This window comes from Misgurnus anguillicaudatus, chromosome 13, assembly GCF_027580225.2.
Source record: "Misgurnus anguillicaudatus chromosome 13, ASM2758022v2, whole genome shotgun sequence".
Taxonomy (NCBI): domain Eukaryota; kingdom Metazoa; phylum Chordata; class Actinopteri; order Cypriniformes; family Cobitidae; genus Misgurnus; species Misgurnus anguillicaudatus.
In genome coordinates this window covers 31,058,364-31,078,940 of record NC_073349.2, presented here as the reverse complement: position 1 = coordinate 31,078,940, position 20,577 = coordinate 31,058,364, and the positions used below count along the sequence as shown (strand labels likewise).

At 36.0% G+C, this 20,577-nt stretch overlaps 2 protein-coding genes across 2 annotated transcripts in view; one reads left to right on the top strand and one right to left on the bottom strand.

Annotated features, from left to right (window-relative positions):
• calcrl2 (calcitonin receptor-like 2) overlaps positions 1 to 18,818 on the bottom strand; it is a 27,935-nt gene extending 9,117 nt beyond the window's left edge. Inside the window, exon 1 of the mRNA XM_055188323.2 lies at positions 18,677 to 18,818. The gene's annotated coding sequence lies outside the window, so the exon portion shown is untranslated. The remainder of the gene's footprint in view (positions 1 to 18,676) is intronic.
• On the top strand, positions 9,825 to 20,577 carry ednrab (endothelin receptor type Ab). The gene is made up of 8 exons (XM_055188324.2): positions 9,825 to 10,022; positions 12,675 to 13,208; positions 13,560 to 13,687; positions 15,502 to 15,700; positions 18,691 to 18,843; positions 18,944 to 19,077; positions 19,265 to 19,373; positions 19,584 to 20,577. Exons 2-8 carry the CDS (start codon positions 12,729 to 12,731, stop codon positions 19,725 to 19,727), a joined length of 1,347 nt encoding a protein of 448 aa, XP_055044299.2. The 5' UTR covers positions 9,825 to 10,022; positions 12,675 to 12,728; the 3' UTR covers positions 19,728 to 20,577.

The following is a 20,577-nucleotide window of genomic DNA, read 5'->3' as shown; positions in this document are numbered from 1 at the left end:
TATTATTAGGGGTGTTGGGGTTAATTGTAAGATGGCTACTTTACAGTATTTCTACAGGGCAGAGCAATCTGTGCTTTTGGTCTTTTTCTCTTACTGTCAGAAGATCTCCTGTGAAAAGTTTTGATGTGTTTCGGTTAAGATATTGATCAAAGAGTGTTTTGGAGGCATGGAAGTAAATTTCTTTGTTTTTTCGATTTCTGAGTTGGGTGTATAAGTCATCAAATCCAACCCATTATTTGAATCACTAAAACATAGCATTTTGAAACATGTCAGCAACTACTAGTAACACAGCGGGGTTAGTTGTCACAGTCTCAGGTATACAATGATAATGAAATGAAAACAATGTCAATAATAATAATACTATCTTTATTTTGTATAGCGCCTTTAAAACTCATTTCTCAAAAGTAAAAAGTTAGATATATAAAATAGACATGATGATGAAAAAAAAACACATAATAACACAATGGAAGTAAAGAATTAAAAGGAAGAATAAATAAAAGTAAAATACAATTAAAAAACAATTAAAAGTAACACTTAGAAGCCATAAAATAAACATTTAAGATACAACCCTAAAAACCACAAGAAACACTATATCACCCAAATGCTTCCTTAAAATAATGAGTTTTAAGTGATGTTTTAAACCTTTTCAGGGAAGCTGCATTTCTGATCTCAGAAGGCAAAGAGTTCCATAACTTTGGGGCAACCGATGAAAACGCCCTATCACCCATTGTTCTTAACCGTGTAACCGGAACAATTAAAAGACCAGCATCAGCCGAGCGAAGATCACGTGCCGGAATGTAGTGTTTTAAAAGCTCCAAAAAATATTGAGGAGCAAGGCCATTTAGTGCCTTGTTGTAAGTCAACATCAGAATTTTAAAATCAACACGGAATTTGACAGGGAGCCAATGTCATGGGCTTGCCAGACCTTTTGTACTAGACTCAGGTCTGAGTGTATCTGGCAAGACCATGACAGTACTGTGTTCTGTGTGGGGACACGGGGAGTCATATTGTGTGTGTGGCTTCCACGTGTTTCCAGTATCTTGTCGCTGTCATGGCCTTGCCAGACCTTGGTGTAAGATTCAGGTCTGATTTCTGAGGGCAAGGTCATAGCAGCATGGTGTTTTGTGTGGGGACACGTGTGTTCACATTATGTATTTGTGTCACGTGTTCCCAGTGTCTCGTCACTTTTACCCTACTCCCTTATGTACTCGTGTCTTAAGTAATTAATTATGTTCACCTGTTCCCCATTGATGTTGTGTCTTTATAATGCCCTCTCGTTCTCTGTCGTGTGCGCGTTCGTTGTCGTAAGTCAGAGTGTTCATGTTTTCCGTGTTCCTGACTTCTGCTTCAGTGTTATTTTGGTTTCAGTGTTTTGTTCCTGTGTTTCGTGTTCCATCACGTGTTTTGTTATCATCAGTTTTACCCCCACGTGGGTCTTTGTGTACCTTCAGTTTATTATTATTTCAGTCGTGTCTGCGTTTGGGTTCTCGTTTGTGTAAAACCAGTCGTGACAGCCAATGCAGGGTCTCTAAAATGGGTGTTATATGATCTCTTTGCCTTGTCCTCGTCAAAATACGCGCTGCAGAGTTTTGAACCCACTGTAGTTTATTCAATGTAGATTTTGAAGCTCCTGCTAGCAATGCATTACAATAATCAAATCTAGAGAAGACCAGGGTATTAACTAATTTTTCAGCCACCGGAAAACTCAGCATGGGACGTAATCTGGATATATTTCTAAGATGAAAGAATAAAAACTTTAACAGTATTCTGTACGTAAAGATCAAATGTTAAATTAGGATCGAAAATTACTCCCAAGTTTTTTAGTTTGCTGAATGACTCCGTCAACAGTATACATACTGAGAACTATATTCTCTGAAGACGAAGCACTGCCGCATGGGCGGAGTGATCTGCTCGCAGCACACGAGAAGCCCCTGGTGAGGAGCAGAGAGTTCGGTCAGAGTTGTGCAAATCACTCCGCCCATGCGGCAGTGCTTCGTCTTTAGAGAATATAGTTCTCAGTATGTATACTGTTAAAAGATCGCTGTGTCTCATATCACCTTGTTATTTGTACACGGTTTGACTATACAAATCACAACACATAAATAGGAAAATGATCGCGTTATTTTGTCACTTATTGGGAGCAGTATACTAGCTGGAGCCATGCATTTCCAGTCTTTGTGCTAAGCTAAGCTAGCGGGGGCTGCGTCAGACAGAGTTACAGCACGCACGGAGATGAGAGAGGTATGTATGGACTTATCTAACTCTGGGGGATACGGTGAATAAGCTAAATTCCCAAAATGTGGGCGTGTTCCTTTAAATATCTTTGAATGATAGAGCCCCGCTCTCCACTACTATTAATATTGTTTGAAATAATGAGAAGTGAATTCATCTGCGTGGTGCTGAAGTCTACTACAATGTGACTTCTGTACACAGATCAGATGATGTTTTACCATTAACTCAAAATCCACTTAGACGTTCATGAGAACATGCTTGTTTATTTTTCTGACAGGATGTCATCCAGAATTTGTAAACACAGAAGTCAAAGCCCCACAGCCTCAGATTTACACTACAGCGACTTCTACACAGACATTATAAGATTATATTCAAATACTTCAAATATAAAACAATAATCATCAGTTTAATAATAATACAGAAAAATAAATTATATAAAGTACAAGTATATCTATCTATCTATGCTGTAAAAAGTGAAAAGTTGGATTAACTTAAAATGTTTTAGGTGTAACCAATTGAAGTTAAGTTGAACCAACTTTTTACTTTTAATAATCTATCTATCTATCTATCTATCTATCTATCTATCTATCTATCTATCTATCTATCTATCTATCTATCTATCTATCTATCTATCTATCTATGCTGTAAAAAGTTGGATTAAAACATTTTTTTTTCACTTAAGGTAAAAATTAAGTTGGATTAACTTAAAATGTTTTAGGTGTAACCAATTGAAGTTAAGTTGAACCAACTTCTTACTTTTAATAATATATCTATCTATCTATCTATCTATCTATCTATCTATCTATCTATCTATCTATCTATGCTGTAAAAAGTTGGATTAAATTTTTTTTTTCACTTAAGGTAAAAATTAAGTTGAATTAACTTAAAATGTTTTAGGTGTAACCAATTGCAGTTAAGTTGAACCAAATTTTCACTTTTAATAATCTATCTATCTATCTATCTATCTATCTATCTATCTATCTATCTATCTATCTATCTATCTATCTATCTATCTATGCTGTAAAAAGTTGGATTAAAATTTTTTTTCACTTAAGGTAAAAATTAAGTTGAATTAACTTAAAATGTTTTAGGTGTAACCAATTGAAGTTAAGTTGAACCAACTTCTTAATTTTAATAATCTATCTATCTATCTATCTATCTATCTATCTATCTATCTATCTATCTATCTATCTATCTATCTATCTATCTATCTATCTATCTATCTATCTATCTATCTATCTACCTGCCTATCTATCTATCTATCTATCTATCTATCTATCTATCTATCTATCTATCTATCTATCTATCTATCTATCTATCTTTCTTTCTTTCTTTCTTTCTATCTATCCAGAGATTAACATATTCAATTTTGAGTATTAATATCAAATATCAAGTGTTGAATGTTTCTGTGTATTTGTGAGTTGTAAGATGTGTGTGTGTGTGTGTATTTGTGAGTGTTTTGTATAAATGTCTTTCCCATGAGCTGTAGTCTGTGCCGAGGGTCTGAGGTCAAAGGTTAACATGAGGAGAAGTTCATGGGAAACATTCATACAGTATAACAAACCCTCCAGTCCTGAGCGTGTTAGTGATTTTGCTATTGCTATGGGGTATACAAGGCAGAACAGAAGGGGTAAAGGTTTCGGCGTATTGTTTTCAGTAACCAGAAGCAAAGCAATCTAAGCAGCATTTATAGTTCGTCTGAGATTTTGTAGGCATGTTTTACTTTGCGCTGTTAGCTGATCTGCATACATCCTTAAATAATTCAATGTCTATGTGTCTGCAGATCTTGTTGGTCTGTTCTTCACGGTGAAAGTTATTTCTGTGAGGAGTAACAGGAAAACGAAGCTGAAGAGCGGACAGACTTCCTATGAGTGTGTTTCCGTCCTGGATGTCCAGTAACATTAGGATATAAATAAAACCATTGTAACACCTGCACAAAAAATACACAATCCACAAAAACCCGCACAAAACCTTATCAACTAAATTACAGCCGGGTCTATGTGTGTGCCTGTGCCCTTGTGCGCATATTTGTCTGTTCTGTTTGTTATACTGCAAATTTTCCAGAAAAGAACATTATTAATCACACAATATTACTGTGTGTGAGTGTGTATGGTGCATTTTGTTAGTGTAAGAATCGAAGTATTCCTATTTTCCCATTACTGAGTCCAAAAATAACAGAGTACAATTGGAAGAGAACCAAGCAGGACCAAGAGTACAATTGCTTGATTTGCACGCACGCACACACATACACACACACACACACACATTCTGGTTTCCATGTTTTGTGGGGACATTCCATAGACGTAATGCATTTTATACTGTACAAACTGTATATTCTATTCCCCTTACCTACCCCATTCCCTAACCCCAACCATCACAGAAACCCTTCTACTACTTCACATTTTTTAAGAAACATCATTCTGTTTGATTTATAAGCTTGTTTCCTCATGGGGACATCAGAATGTCCCCACAAGGTCACAAAAACTCTGGTATTCCTATCTTTGTGGGGACAATTGGTCCCAACAACGTGATAATTACCAGGTACACACACACACACACACACACACACACACACACACACACACACACACACGCACGCACGTACACACACACAAATTAAATCTGCTTATAAATGAATATTATTAATTCTTTCACCTTTACATCATTCCAGACCTGTGACTGTAAGGATCAGATCTTCACCTTATGCTTGTATACTGAATGTATGAAATCTGTTTAAAGGTGCCATAGAATGTAAAACTGTATTTATGTAGGCATAGATGAATAATAAGAGTTGTATGGAAATGACGTATCTGTAACGAAGAGGCATGAGACGGAGGATCCATTCGCAGTTTTATTAATCTCACAAATATAATACAATGGGGCAAACCAGAATCAGAGTGGTGGACAGGCTGGGTCGAGACAGGCAGATGACAATCAATAATCCTTAAGACAGGCAAGGGTCAGTGGCAGGCAGATAACAATCGGTAATCCAGAAAATAGGCAAAGTAAAAAGGCAGGTAGCAAACACTCAGTAATCCAATAACAGGCAACGTCACAACAGAAATAGCAATCCGAATAATGTTCAACAAACGCTCAGAAATGTACACCGGGGCAATACAAGACTTCGCACCGTTCCTTGTGTAACATGGGTTTATAAAGCCAGTTCATAATAGACTGCAGCTGGTGGCGTGATCAGTCCCAGGTAAGAGGTATTATGGGAAATGTAGTGAAAAGGGAAAATACTAACACTCTGGTGAAGGCGCCCTCTGACGGCCGGGAGGATGTGAAGAAGCGCCTTCATTCATAACAGTATCGTGAGCCTCAAACACAATTGTTTCCTACTTCTTATGTAAACTTTGTGCATGCAAAAGAGTGCTGGAAAACAGACCAATCTCAACATAACACCAACTGTGACGTTATGGTCGAGCTTTACGACCCCAACATTAAATTACACATTAAATTAAGTACAATGTTGTTACAATGCTAAAAAAAATTGTGACTGCTGAGTTAGCGCTATATGCTAGTTAATGCTATATGCTAGCGTTTAGGTTGAAGTTCTACTATTGACGTTACAGTTACGTTTTGCAGGTCCATACTGAAAAAAAAACACAAACTTATCACTCAGAAACGTCTTACAAACAATCTCCAAACAATTGATTATTCCACACACACACACACACACACACACACACACACACACACACACACACACACACACACACACACACACACACACACACACACACACAGAGCTACTGAAGGAGAAACAGCCAATCAACATTATTATTCATGACCTTTTCAAATAAGTTAATAATAGACCATTTCATTCTAAATACAAATCCTAGGGTTGTAAATGAACATGTAAAACTGACTTTGGATCATCTTTGCACTTAATAAAGCCACAAACCTTTTGTGTAGATATCAGAGAACAATTTAACAAACTTTCTTTGGCACCTTTAAATACCTTTTTTTTTCAAGGAGAAAACCATCAAACCGGTTGGTAAGGACTTGAGGTAAATAAACAAATATTTTAATTTTAAGTGAACGGTTACAATACAAATTGTCCATCTAACATCTGGGCTGTAGTTGAAATCCCTCCTGGTATTAGAGGATTGTGTGTGTATGGTGTTTTTTCTATGAGAAAACTTTTCCTGTTCAAACTGGGAGATGCAAAAAATCCCCTACATGGAGATCTGCTGAGAGCCGAAAAACATGCAAACACGAATCAGTCTTACTGAGTGTCTGGGATACATACATACAGCATTTGTAATAAAGTAACTGTTCAGATATCAGTGAAGGCACCAGGGACAGATGATAGACAACATCACACCAGCAGATTCTGCATAAACATTCATTTCTTACAAAATACAAACTCACAAAGTGACTAAATATTGACATCACCTGCATTCACTGTCTGACACATCCACTTATATTTACAAAGAATTAATGGTATAAAAAAGATATTTTCAGTATTGATACTGCTAGAATACCAGACAGCAGCTTTTAACTAGTCTTAGAATACCAGAAAGCAGCTTTTAACTAGTCTTAACAAATATTCAAACAACCGTTTCATAGAATTGTATTACCGGTATGTAGCCTATATATTTCTATTCAACTTAAATAAAGTTTCTATAGTAGCCTACAATTCGTTCGCAAAAATAGAGTTGTGATATCTTAATAAAAGCGGGATTTTACAGTTAAGCTGTCAATATCAAAAGAGAAATCACTAAAGTCAAGAAACACTTGCATAACATAGTAAAAAAAAGAATAAATTTTCGTACCGTTAGTTTGAGTTGATCCGCGTGTGTCTGATACTCTCGTGACTGAACCGATCTCTGAGGCGGTCCGCCTTCTTCACTGACTGAAAGAAATCTCATCATTTTACTACTATTTACATACATTTCCTTATTTAAATGTTCATAATTTATTATTGGCGTATAATAATTTCATATATTCCCATAATTTAACAAAATGTACTAGGCTGTTATTCTTATTTTTATATACATTTATGTTTATGTCTAAATACAGTTGGGCAGGATGTTTATAGCAGCACCGCCGCCTGCTGGTCAGAGAAAAACAGCAGAGAAAATATTTTACGACTTCCTGCAATCTGCGCAGACTGGTCATCTTATGACATCATAGTAACGCGTGCTTTCGAACCGCTCTCGCGGTACTACTACCTGTACAATCCGAAGTCTGCAGCCTCCGGAGGTCGCATTTGCAGGCTGCATACGTCATCAAGACTGTGTCATTTCTGACTATTAACAATTATAAACTTGACTACTCTAAGTTCAACGTAAATTAATCGTTTTAATATGCCTATGCCTTGCGAATGTAATGCTCAGTTAACTTAAATAAAGCAGGCTTGATGACGTATGCAACCTGCAAATGCAACCTCCGGAGGCTGCAGGCTTTGAATTGAGAAATGGACACACTGTTTTTGAAGACAGTCCTGCTTTACTTCGGATAGATGAATGATAACAGATAATTAATAGATATCTTTTATATATTTATATTTTAATAGATAAAAGAAAATATAAAATTAGCGGCATTAAAAGAAGCCACATTTAAAATGCAATAACACAACATGAAAGTTGCTTTAATGTAATTTTAACATAACATAACATAACATAACATAACATAACATAACATAACATAACATAACATAACATAACATAACATAACATTTGCTATAGGATTATTTTAATATCTCTTATAGTTTCTGTTATATGTTTATAGTGTATATATGTGTATACTCACTGTGAGCTGTGAGTTTATTTGGAAAATGTTTATTGTTTGTGACTTTATTCTGTCAGTGAGTTTTGTGGTCTGTTTGTGGCGACCAGCAGAATTTTAATTTAATTCTTGTGTTCCTGTCAGTTAATACTGAAACCTCACAGATCAAAGCATCATCATAAAAAACAAGTCTGCTGCTCTTAACAGACACACTGTTTCATGTTTATTCACACAGATAAAAGTTTGATACACCAAGATTTTTTCCACTAGCACTCTGGTTTTGTTTACTAGTAGCACATGAGTTTAATTGTGACACAAACAGACTTTGATTAAGAAACAAAATAGTTTGGGACCTAAAATGAACCTTAAAGGTTTATGAAGCTTTTTTGATGTGTGTGAGTTTATAAAAGTTCAGATTAATAAAGTATGTTTCAGAATAATTCACAGCTTTAATTTGCTCTCTTTCATCTAGTGTTTCTTCTTGGTTTGTTTTTTGAGGGCTATAAACTTTTAATAATGCCTAGTAAGGACTTTTTCTGTGATCTGTACTAAGATGATCATAAATTGTTTGGTTTAAAAGATAAAAAATAAAAATTAATATGTGAAAACAATGAACTTGTGTATCTCTAATGCAGATGCCCTCTACAGGTCAAAGTTTATAAGGTTGTGTCAGTAATTACTCCCAGTGCTTTGGCTTTGGGCTCTGAATGACCTTTGACCTGTCTCTAAACTTGTGTCCATTTACTATAGTGTCACCAGAGGTTTTGTCATTTAAACCAAAATGATACTGCTAATAAATATATCTTTAATAATAACTTTGTGATTGTTAATAGAGAATGAGGTATTTTTGTAAACCTGAAAGCGAGCTAGCATTTTAGCATAGGGTTTATTGAATGGGGTGTTGGTTAAACTCCTTAAATAAGATTTTGGGTTCACAATATATATTCACGTTGTATTCTACGACATAAAACTCACCAGTAATGACTTTTAAAAGCTTTTACGTGTCTGTGGTTGTGCAACATGACATGAGCACAATTCCCAAAACTGATTTGTTCACAGACTTTTTCCTCATCAGGGAACATGTTTTTAAATGTTTTTAGTAAAGTAGAGTAGAGAAGAGTACATTTGCGGTAAAGACGTCAAGTGATTGTGGTGTAGTTCGCTTGTAGCCTAAGGTAAGCTTTCGATTTCTAGGAAAAGCATTTTAGACTTCAAAATTGAAAAAAGTTGTATTTATTAGTGAATATTATCTTGTTGGACAAAATGTGTGTTAATTCTTTGTTAAACACAGAGTTTATTTTTTGTGATAATCCAAAAGTCTATGGGAAAAATGAATGGGCTTTTGTTAAGGGAAGCAGTGTCATCCCTGCGGCACTGAGTACAATATTTTACTTCACTTTAACTTTAATGTACAATATGCATGAACAAAATACTGAGAACAGTGGTTATGCTGTGCATGAAAAAGCTGTTTGATCACACATGAAATAAAGGGCATTAAACTTTGTTTTTTTATTAACATTGTTCACTTTGGAAATTAATATACTTATAAAAACAAACTAACAATGATTCTACAATCCTGAGTAGCATTTTTATTGGTGTATACCAGATGGTAATACTATGATACTCATGGTAAAATGTTCATAGCACTATGGTGGATTATGTGACATTTGAATAAAGCACACTGCATTTTTAAAGTTGCTGTATTTCTGAACACAAGTAAGACACAATTAAATAACATCCTGAGGAGTTATAAACACAGGGTGGCCTGTCTGTGTGTAATTGAAATCCAATGACAGGAAGGCCACATCCCAGAGATAAAGAAAGAGAGAGAGAGACATAGACAGATATAGGGAGAGCGAGAGGGAGAGAGAGAGAGAGCGAGAGAAAGAGAGGAGAGTTTCAAAGATAAGTTTGTTCCTCTGTGAATGTTTCTGCCGGACTCTAGATTTACTCTCAGACTGAAGAGTTTTGTTTTGTTTGAGAGATTTTAGGACTACAGAAGTTTCGTCCATGAAGAGAATTACAGACACACGCAGCGTTTATCAGCAGTGAAGGTCAGTGTTTGTACTTTATGTGTGTGCGTCACAAAATCTCTGTACTATTAGTTTAACATTTTACAAATTTTTATTTTCACACTCGATGTATCACCAGAAGACATAATGGCATTCATTGCTAAATATCTCAGATGTTTCTGTGAAGTTAAACTGTTGACTTAAATCAGTTGTTGTGAATAGCTCAGATCATTGAACTTTATGAGACTTTTTTTGAGTTAATATGAGATTTATTTTCAAACACACAGTTTATTAAACCGAACTCTTGGGTGTATTACCTACAAGAAACAGTTGAGAAACTAAGACTATGTTTTTACTGAAACTTCATGCGTTTTATTTTTGTTATCAAAAATATCTTGTAATGATTCATTTATAAATAAGTGAAGTGGATTTTATTTGATGTTATCAGACTGAAGAAAGATTGTTTGATGTCAACAGTGTGATTTTTATTTAATAAGTTTAAAGAGATGTGTTGTGTTGTGTATGAAACACTGACATGTGACCAGTGTTGGGTAAGTTATTAAAAAAGTAATGAATTATTAGTTACTAATTACATCTTCAATCATGTAATTACATTACTGTACAAATTACTCTCTCCAAAATGTATTTAATTACTAATTACTTTTTAAATCCTAGTTAGTAAATTATACAAAAATAGACTTGAAACGGCTCAAATAAATCATATATAAGTACATACATTATTCTTGTCACACTTTTTAAGGTCCAATTCTCACTATTAAGTAATTTTGCATCAATACTCCTAGTTACTGCTTATAAATACTTAGTAAAATAGTTGTTACGTTTAATTATTGGTAGAAATTAAGCAGGGTTAATGATGTAGAATAAGTAATGTGTGACAAATATCAATAAAAAAGTTTTTGTCAGATTTTATCTTGTTTTCAGTACAAATATCAAACAATTCTTAAATCAAGATGCATTTTCTTGATGAGCAAAATGACCTAAGAAAATGAGTTTAGATTAAAAACAAAATCAAATTTAAGGAAATTTGTGTTTAAAAAAGCAATAATAATACTCCATTAAAAATGTTTAATTGGATGAACTCAATAAAATTGTGGGCAGGACTTCCATCCAATGTGAATGTGTACCCCTAACTCATAAAAAACTGCTTTACACAATAAAAATATATTGAGTTAGTCCAACTCAATTTAAAGTAAACAGCAATACTCAATTAGTTGCCTCAACTCAATTTAGTGTAGTCTGAATAACTCGATTTAGCGTAGTTTGAATAACTCAATGTAGTGTAGTCTGAATAACTCAATTCTCTTATTATATATAAAACGTTTTTATGTCATACTAATTAGCATAAGCACATGTTAGCATGCTAATAATAATAAGATATGATACTTTGGATGAGCATGTGTGAAGAGACTGATCTCCAAACAGCCATTAATACAGTTAGGGCTCATTGAAAATATACGTCACATCCCACAACCTAACCACAAGCGCCACTCTTCTGCACGATGGTAACCAAACAATTTGAAAAAATATAACACAAACGTTTCTAAATCAATAAGATAAATGGACATTAAACACTATTAAGTCTTTCTCTTTACCTAAAAATGCATAAAATAACACTGCTTTTACACTTAAAAATTACTCTCCAAAAGCAGTTGCATGCAAAGCATGCTGGGAAATTATTTTTCCAGAACCCAAACTCAAACTAATTGTGTTAACAATCAATAAATTATAGTACATATTCATTTTGTGTTAGACTAATTAAATATATATACTTATTGGTCTTAATGAGGTATTTTAAATTAATTGAACACAATTTTAATGTGTCATTTCTAAGAAGGGCTTGAATCATTTTTTTGAATGTAATAATAATAAATAAAAAATCTATCAATGGGGTAAGATTTTTTTTACTTTTTTTCTTAAATGCTTAAAGTCGCAATGAAATTGAAATGAAAAACTATATATATATATATTTTTTTAATATTGTGGTATTATTAACAAATGACTTATCTGTCAGCTTCATTATTTTTTTAAAAATTCGTGTGTGCTCATAATCTTTAATCAAAAATGCAAATCTCCTTCCCTCCTCAAAACGATCTCTCTTCACTTCCGGTCAAAAGTATGGCAGGGGTCCGGGAGAAGATCGCAGAGATTAGCAATTAGCAACACGACCCAACTTCAAACGATCCAATCAGATCTCGATGGACAAATTCAAATCCAGCCCTGCCTTATTTCATCTCAAAAGCCGTTTCATTCGGATATACGTCATCACGGGGAAAATAAGGCAATCGCTACTTCCGTTTCATGGCGACTTTAATTCAAGAAAATGTCAAGAAATATTTTCTTTTCCCATTGGCAGTTTTTTTTTATTTTAAGCACAAATTCACTTAAATTAGAATTAAAAACTAGACCTATTTTCTTAGGTCATTTTGCATCATGCTTTTAAAAAATTATATTTATAATGAAAACAAGAGAAAAATACAAAGTAAGAAAGTATTTTTTTGCAGTGTAATTCACTTACATTCATTCTTCTGTATAATAAACTGTGTTATTATTTATGAACATCTAAAGCATGTGATAAATTCGACAGCACATCACAGCTGTTTGACTTTAACCTTTAAATCGAGGATTTAACCTAAAACATTCCTTTAATTGTTTCAAACGTTTCCTTTTATTCAGTTCTCCAGAAAAGCACACAGGGAAACGATTGACACTTTGACTCTTTGATCTACAATGTTGCCCTACAAAATCCATCAGGTCACGCTGTTAATGACCGCTGTATCCTGTGTGCTGATTGGTGGCGCGAACTCTCAATCAAACTCCACCAAAGACTTTCCGCTCTCTGAAGACACAGCGGCCATCCCTGACTTTCTAGTGTACCCCTTGGTGACTGCAGGGTCAGATGGCGTGACCTCTGACCCCAGAGCTGTCTATCAAATTGCTCATCTTTCTAGCAACAGGTCGACGCTGGCACGACGGCCGTCTTTGCCCCCGGCTTGTCTGAGGAGGACCCACATTGATGGTTTATTTAAATATGTCAACACGGTGCTGTCCTGTGTCCTCTTTGTGGTTGGGATGGTGGGAAACGCAACGCTGTTAAGAATCATCTACCTGAACAAGACCATGAGAAACGGCCCAAACGCTCTGATCGCCAGTCTTGCGCTGGGAGATCTCATATACATCCTCATTGAAAAACCTATCAATGTGTATAAGGTAATAAACACATGCACAGGCACGAGAACCAATCAGAACACTAGATTCTGTGTAGGCTATCTGTGTTAGGTCAGTCACACAAACTTATTTTGGGACAATTATCAATGTAGCACTCAACACGTATACACACACACGCGCACGCATGCACCTAAAGATAAAAGTGCTTCAACACTGTCTCAGTTATAGCATGAACCTAAAACTTGCGCGCGCGTGCGTGTGTGTGTGTATGTGTGTGTGTGTACGCATAAACATAATTATGTTGCATAGACATGTGACAATGTTTCTCAAACATATGTATTGTTTTTTTATCCTTTTATGAATGAGTGAAATGTGTGTTTGTTTGTGTTGCAGCTTTTGGCAATGCGATGGCCGTTTGATGACAGTGTCTTTGGTCTCTTTCTCTGCAAACTGATCCCATTTTTACAGAAAGCTTCTGTTGGAATAACAGTACTGAATCTGTGTGCTCTCAGTGTGGACAGGTAACACACATGCACATACACACAACATCATTTAGTTTGTTTAATAATGAATAGTGGGTACCAGCCAGCGACAAAGTAAGATCTGTGTAATTCACTTATAAAAATTTAAATAAATCTCACAATTCTTCTGACATGTTTGAGAGAAAGCAAGCGTTTCCAATAATGTCTATGAAGCCTGATGGGGCGTTCACACTAAATGCGAATTCAATGATTTGCTCAAGTAGATTAGATTACATACAAAGTCAATGCAATGATGCGAATATACGCGATTAGACGTGAACTCGCGTAGGACGATGTAAATGATGCGAATTGGGCGATGGTCATGCTGGGTACACACCAAACGCGAAGTCTCGTATATCTCGCTTTAGATTACTCGCGGGATTTAACTTCGTGTCATGTAAATTTTTCCTTCAGTTGAATATTTGCCGTGAAAACATGCACTATTTGCATCAAACACGGCTTTTCAGCAAATATTCAACTGAAGGAAAAAATGTACATGACATGAGGTTAAATCCCACGAGTAATCTAAAGCGAGGTATGCGATGCTTCGCGTTTGGTGTGTACGCAGCATAAGCGTCCGTAGCAGCGGCTAGTCAATATAAATAATTTAAGATCAGTTAAAGTCCATGTAAATTCATTTCAGAGAATTGTTTTATAAATGTTAGAAATGCTAAAACACGTTACAAAGACTGTGAACTATGCAGTACTGAATTGTGAAGTTACACCGTTAAACAGTTTTCCACAATTCTTCAGGATTATTTGGGCGGGGTTAAAATGGAGGCTCGATAGCGCACTGGAGCCACCGAGCATGGCCCCGCCCCTAACACAATCATGAGCATCCATACAGGTTGCAATTATATTTGAAAATTAAGAGGGATGGGGAGGTTTCCCACGAGTGGGTGTGGTTTTAGCGCAGACAGCGGACACGCCCTCAGCGTTTAAAAGCAGAGAATCCTGCCTGTTTTTCCAAGATTTTGATAACTTATCTTATTTATTTTGTGTTTTTTAAATTATTAAAATTTGTCTAGGTAGGTAAAGGGGACATGTCACAATAATTTTTTAAGATGTAAAATAAATCTTTGGTTTCCCTAGGGTACACATGTAAAGTTTTAGCTCAAAATACCATATAGATAATTTATTATATCATGTTAAAATTCTCACTTTGTAGGTGTGAGCAAAAATGTGCCGTTTAGGGTGTGTCCTTTAAAATGCAAATGAGCTGATGAAATTCAAACACTGATCACCATAATGGTGGTTTGTTGCAATTAAAACTCAATTGTGCTGTGGTTGGATAGTGCAGATTAAGGGGCGATATTATTATAATAAGAGCTCTTTATGACATCACAAGGAGAGCCAAATTTCAATGACCTAATTTTTCACGTGCTTGTAGAGAATGGTTTACCAAAACTAAGTTACTGAGTTAATCTTTTTCACATTTTCTGGGTTGATAGAAGCACTGGGCACTTAAACATCATGGCACTTAAACATGTAAAAAGTCAGGTTTTCTTGCCATGGCCCCTTTAATATCACATTTTTCTGTGGTGTCACAAACACATTTAAAGGCGGGTTGCATAATCTCTGAAAGCCAATGTTGATGTATGAAATCACCTAAACAAACACCCAACATACGCAACCCAGGCAACGATGTCAGTTAGTAAACACGCTCCTTAATGCTGATTGGCTACAAGTGTGTTTTGGTACTCGGCCCGACTCCCTTTTCCAAAGTGTTTTTCAAAAATCACGCACCCTGCTTTTAATATCGGACTTTAAGGTTAGGATGTTTGCTAACCGTATGTGTTTGTTTGCGAGCGCAGGTACCGTGCTGTGGCGTCTTGGAGTCGAGTGCAGGGTGTTGGTATCCCAGCGTCCACCGCAGTAGAGATTGTGTGCATCTGGGTGTTGGCTACAGTCCTGGCGGTTCCTGAGGCTATCGGCTTTAAAATGGTCACTTTTGACTACAACAACGTCACCATGCGAACCTGCATGCTGAAACCAGAGACTCCATTTATGACCGTAAGAACACAGACACGCAACACAAGAACAGACTCACAATGGCAGACGCACAAGAACAGAAAAGCAACAGTTTACCCCAACAGCATGACCTACATAAATACACAGACAATTCACAAAACACGAACTGTATGTCATATGAATCGTTCTGTTCCTCTAACCTAAAGGGATTTTATGTGAACAATACTGATTATTGTTTAAAGGAGCAGACCCTTCGTCACTGCGCTAGCTGGAGGCAATACAAAAGGAAAACTGGAGGCGGCTAATACAAATCAGTATAGAGTCGGCTAGACAAGAAAGCAGTTAACATGTTGTTAGTACAGGCTCCAATTTGATATCTTATCGCAAAACAAGCAGACTTAACAGAAACATCAATACTCTTCATATCATGTATGTGCCCATTCAGCACATCTAATGATTTATACGCACTCTTAGTTTTTCTTTACTATACATGCTTGGTTTCTCTAAGAGATGATATGTGTAGATGGCAGGGCATCATCCATTCATTAAAGGTGCATTGTGTAACTTTTAGAAGGATCTCTTGTCAGAAATGCAATATAATCTTCATAACTATATTATCAGTGATGTATAAGACCTTACATAATGAACTGTATTGTTTTTATTACCTTAGATTGAGAATTTTTTATCTCCATACACCACGGGTCCCCTTACAAGGGTTGTTTATCCTGTGGCAGCTTCTCTACGCGTTTTATAAGGGAGGGGTGAGCTGTGGACTGAGCTGTTGGTTGCAATTCACAGTCTCACCTCTAGATGGCGCTTAGGGGGAGTGCACACCAAAACGCTGGTTTCTTCAGCTGAGCACTTTGGTTTCTGTAATACTTCTGCTTTGTTAATCAGTAATTGTACGATGCGCCGGTTGGTTGTTGTGATATTTGTCCCGCCCCTCCTCCACTGTGATTGGACGGCCGTGTGAGAGCCGACATCGACGAGCTGAGCTTTTCACCCAAAGCTGAATATTTTTTAACTCTCGGCGCTTGACGTTGAGTGCGGAAAAAACGCAGAGCGACGGCTTTCAGCACAGAAAACACAGCCAGCTGCTGGCTTTTTAAAAAAATGCAGCACTTCCATGGGAAACATACGCCAGCGTAAAATCTTTGGTGTGTACATCCCCTGAAAATCGACACAGTGGACTTTTAAGTGAACGTGTACGGGTCCAATCTGTTTCCATCCATTAAAGCCAAATATCAATGACCCTCAAGCAATCCGAGATACACATGTCCATCATCTGTCAAACAAAAACATTTGAAGTTATTTTAATAAATGTCTTTGCTTTTCCAAGCTTATAAGAAAACAGGGAACAACAACCCAAAAAAAGTGCATTCATCCTTCACAGAAGTAATGGCTCCAATGGGTTAATAAAGTTCTTTCGTGGGTAATCAATGCGATATTGTAAGAAAATATCCATATTTTAAACTTTATAAAGTGTAATAACTAGCTTCCAGTAACGACGCCATGTTGGACTCACGCGATTCACGAGAGTCACTCACTGCACAATTTACCTATAGCAACCAACGCTTAAAATCGTATTGAATTGCATGAGTCCAAGTTGGCGTTGTTACTGGAAGCTAGTTATTATTAAATCTTACACAATCACAATTACCTGCAGAATACCTTTATTAAACCATTGGAGCTGTGTGGATTACTTCTGTGAACAATGGATGCACTTTTGGGGGGTTTAAAAGGAAACTTCACTTTTTTTGAAAATATGCTCACCCTCCAGCTTCCCCAGAGTCAAACATTCGATCTCTACCGTTTTGTAATCCATTCAGCTGATCTCCGAGTCCGGCGCTAGCATTTTTAGCATAGCTTAGCACAATCCATTGAATCCTATTAGACCGTTAGCATCACGCTAAAAAAAACCCAAAGAGTTTCGATATTATATAATATATAATATATATAATATTCTATAAGACCGACGGAAAATTAAAAGTTGTGATTTTCTAGACAGATATGTCTAGGCACTATACTCTCATTCTGGCGTAATAATCAAGAACTTTGCTGCCGTAACATGACTGCAGCAGGCGTAGTGATATTACGCACTGCCTGAAAATAGTCCCCTGCTATTGAAAGATACTAAGGAGACTATTTTCAGGCGCTGCATAGTATCATAACTTTTCATTTTCTGTCGGTCTTATAGTAACTACAGAAGAGTCAAGTTTTAAATAGGAAAAATATTGAAACTCTTTGATAACTTTTTGGCGCAATGCTAATGGTCTAGTCGGATTCGGTGTATTGGGCTAAGCTATCCTAAAAGTGCTAGCGCCAGACCTGGAGATCAGCTGAACGGGGTAAAAATCAAATGTTTAACTCTAGGAGGGCTGGAAAATGAGCATATTTTCAAAAAAAGTGTCTCTTTAAAGTAAGAAGTTGTTCCCTGATCGTTGCTTATAAAGTTTGGAAGAGCAAGGATATATACTAAAATAACTCCAAATGTGTTCGCATTAAATATAATGGAGATTATGTATCTCGGATTGCTTGAAGGCAAGTAGATCATGGGGTAAATGTGATATTTGAAGTATCCCTTTAATGTTCGCGGTCCTGAACAGTGTGTGACATTACATAGTAAGTCATTGTTTTAGAACAGTGGTATTTCTTAACACTAGTTAGCTAACACAAACTAACAATACTTTTAATAATACATTTTTGTATTATGAAAAATGATGAAAAATTATTGTTACTTTATGTTAGCTAATGCATTTACTAAAGTTAAGAAATACAGCTTTATTGTAAAGTAATAATAGAACAAACTAACAAAACTTATCCAGTTAGTGAAACCATCAGCACTCTTTCTGCCTCCACCCACAAAAAAAGTCACAATGTTTTTTAAACTGATAAAGGGTCTATAACCAAAAATGTATTCGATATCACAGTCACCTTAAAATGCAATGTCTTTTTTGTGTATGAATCAAATGTTGTGTTGTTTAGACAATAATTTGCAGCACTAACATAAGGACTGACCCCTGTGTGTGTAGTTGTACAGTAAAGTGAAGGTCTGGTGGTTGTTTGGTTTTTACTTCTGCGTTCCTCTGGTGTGTACGGCCGTCTTTTACACCCTCATGACCTGTGAGATGTTGAGCAACAGGACGGGCGATCTGAAGTTCTCTCTGAATGAACACATCAAACAGGTATAAATTGTGATAAATGATTTCTTGTAAATCTGAAAAAGAGTTGAAATGTTTGGTGAGGTTAACCTGTGTGTGTTTCTGTCTGTGTGTGTTTGATCAGAGGCGTGAGGTGGCCAAAGCCGTCTTCTCTCTCGTTCTTATCTTTGCTCTCTGCTGGTTTCCGCTTCATCTGAGTCGCATCCTAAAGAAAATGGTTTATTACCAGAATGACGTCGGTCGCTGTGACCTGCTAAAGTAAGACACACAATTTACAATAATAATATCTAAGTCTAATAATAATAATAATATCTAATAATAATCTAAGTCTGTCATTTATTGTACACTTGATTTATTTATAAGGAATAGTTTCTTTTTTATTATTTAATTTTGGGGTTTTGTTTATTAATTTGAACCCTTTTGTGTTGTTGTTTCTGTGTATCAGTTTCCTGTTAGTGTTTGATTACCTGAGTATAAATCTGGCGACCATCAACTCCTGCATCAATCCCATAATCCTCTACTTTGTTAGCAAGAAGTTTAAGAACTGCTTCAGGGTATGTAGAGCGCGCGCGCACACACACACACACACACACACACACACACACACACACACACACACACACACACACACACACACACACACACACACACACACACACGCACGCATACAAAAGCACATGTACACAAACCCACACAATTGTAAATCTTTCTCCTGAACTTGTGTGTTATATTTGAATGTATTTAATGAACTCTTTGTCTTTCAGTCATGTTTGTGTTGTTGCTGTTATCCGGGCTCATTGTTAAGCACTGTTGTACCTCTGAACGGTACCAGTTTCCAGTACAAGAACCCTGACCAACACAATGGCTTATCAGACCGGACGGCTCTACGCAAGGACAGTTATAACTAAACCATAACACAAACCCACACTGAACAAGGTCATAGTGAATTTCATAACTAAAGTTTTTCAGAGGGAGTTTGGATGGATGTTTAAATGAATGGAGATGTAAAACCCAGACACACCAGAGCACTGATTCCAGTTTGATTAGATTTGCTTTTTCTTTTTTGAACTAAATATATTTAAATAAATATATATTTACGTTTTAAAGTATTTTGAATGCTCCAGGAGAGATACAGTATCTTCATCATAATTTGTTAGCTGTGTTGTTTAGCAGAAGCTCAAGTGAATGTCAGATGTTTAATGTCATTGAAGTCTTTTCTCTACACATGTGTCTGTCAGAGGCATTATGTGTACTGATAGTATAAAGACCCAAAGGTGGAGATTTGGTTTGAACATTGGGGTTTAATGAACAAAAATAGTAAATTATATATTACTGTAAATTATAACACAGGGCTGTTGAATGCTTTACTGAATGCTGATTGGCTAAGAAATGTTCCATTGGTGTTAATTATTTTTCTGTAAACGGCACACCTAGCTTGTCAAATGTCTTAAAAATAAGCACCAATGTTTTTGGTAACCGTGGTATAAGCGTCGTCAATAAGTCGTCAATTATTCCTTACTTGATGTATTGTTACACCCCTATAAGACCATTGTCATATTAACCAGTGAAACAAAAATTGCTTAATGCACCTTTAAGTAAAAATAAATACCACGTACATGCAATTTTACAGTAGATGCAAATACATTCCCACAGAGTTCAGAGTTAATGCTGAAGATGTTTCTGTTTATTGTGATAGTATCTCTGTACAGAATAAAATAAATATGCTTTTACTATGGCAGTTGTGAATAAATATATTAA

Coding starts and splice junctions, on each gene's coding strand:
- ednrab (XM_055188324.2), top strand. CDS start 12,729: ATGTTGCCCTACAAAATCCATCAGGTCACGCTGTTAATGACCGCTGTA. Junction 15,701..18,690: donor CAGAGACTCCATTTATGACC/GTAAGAACACAG, acceptor CTGTGTGTGTAG/TTGTACAGTAAAGTGAAGGT. Junction 19,374..19,583: donor AGTTTAAGAACTGCTTCAGG/GTATGTAGAGCG, acceptor TTTGTCTTTCAG/TCATGTTTGTGTTGTTGCTG.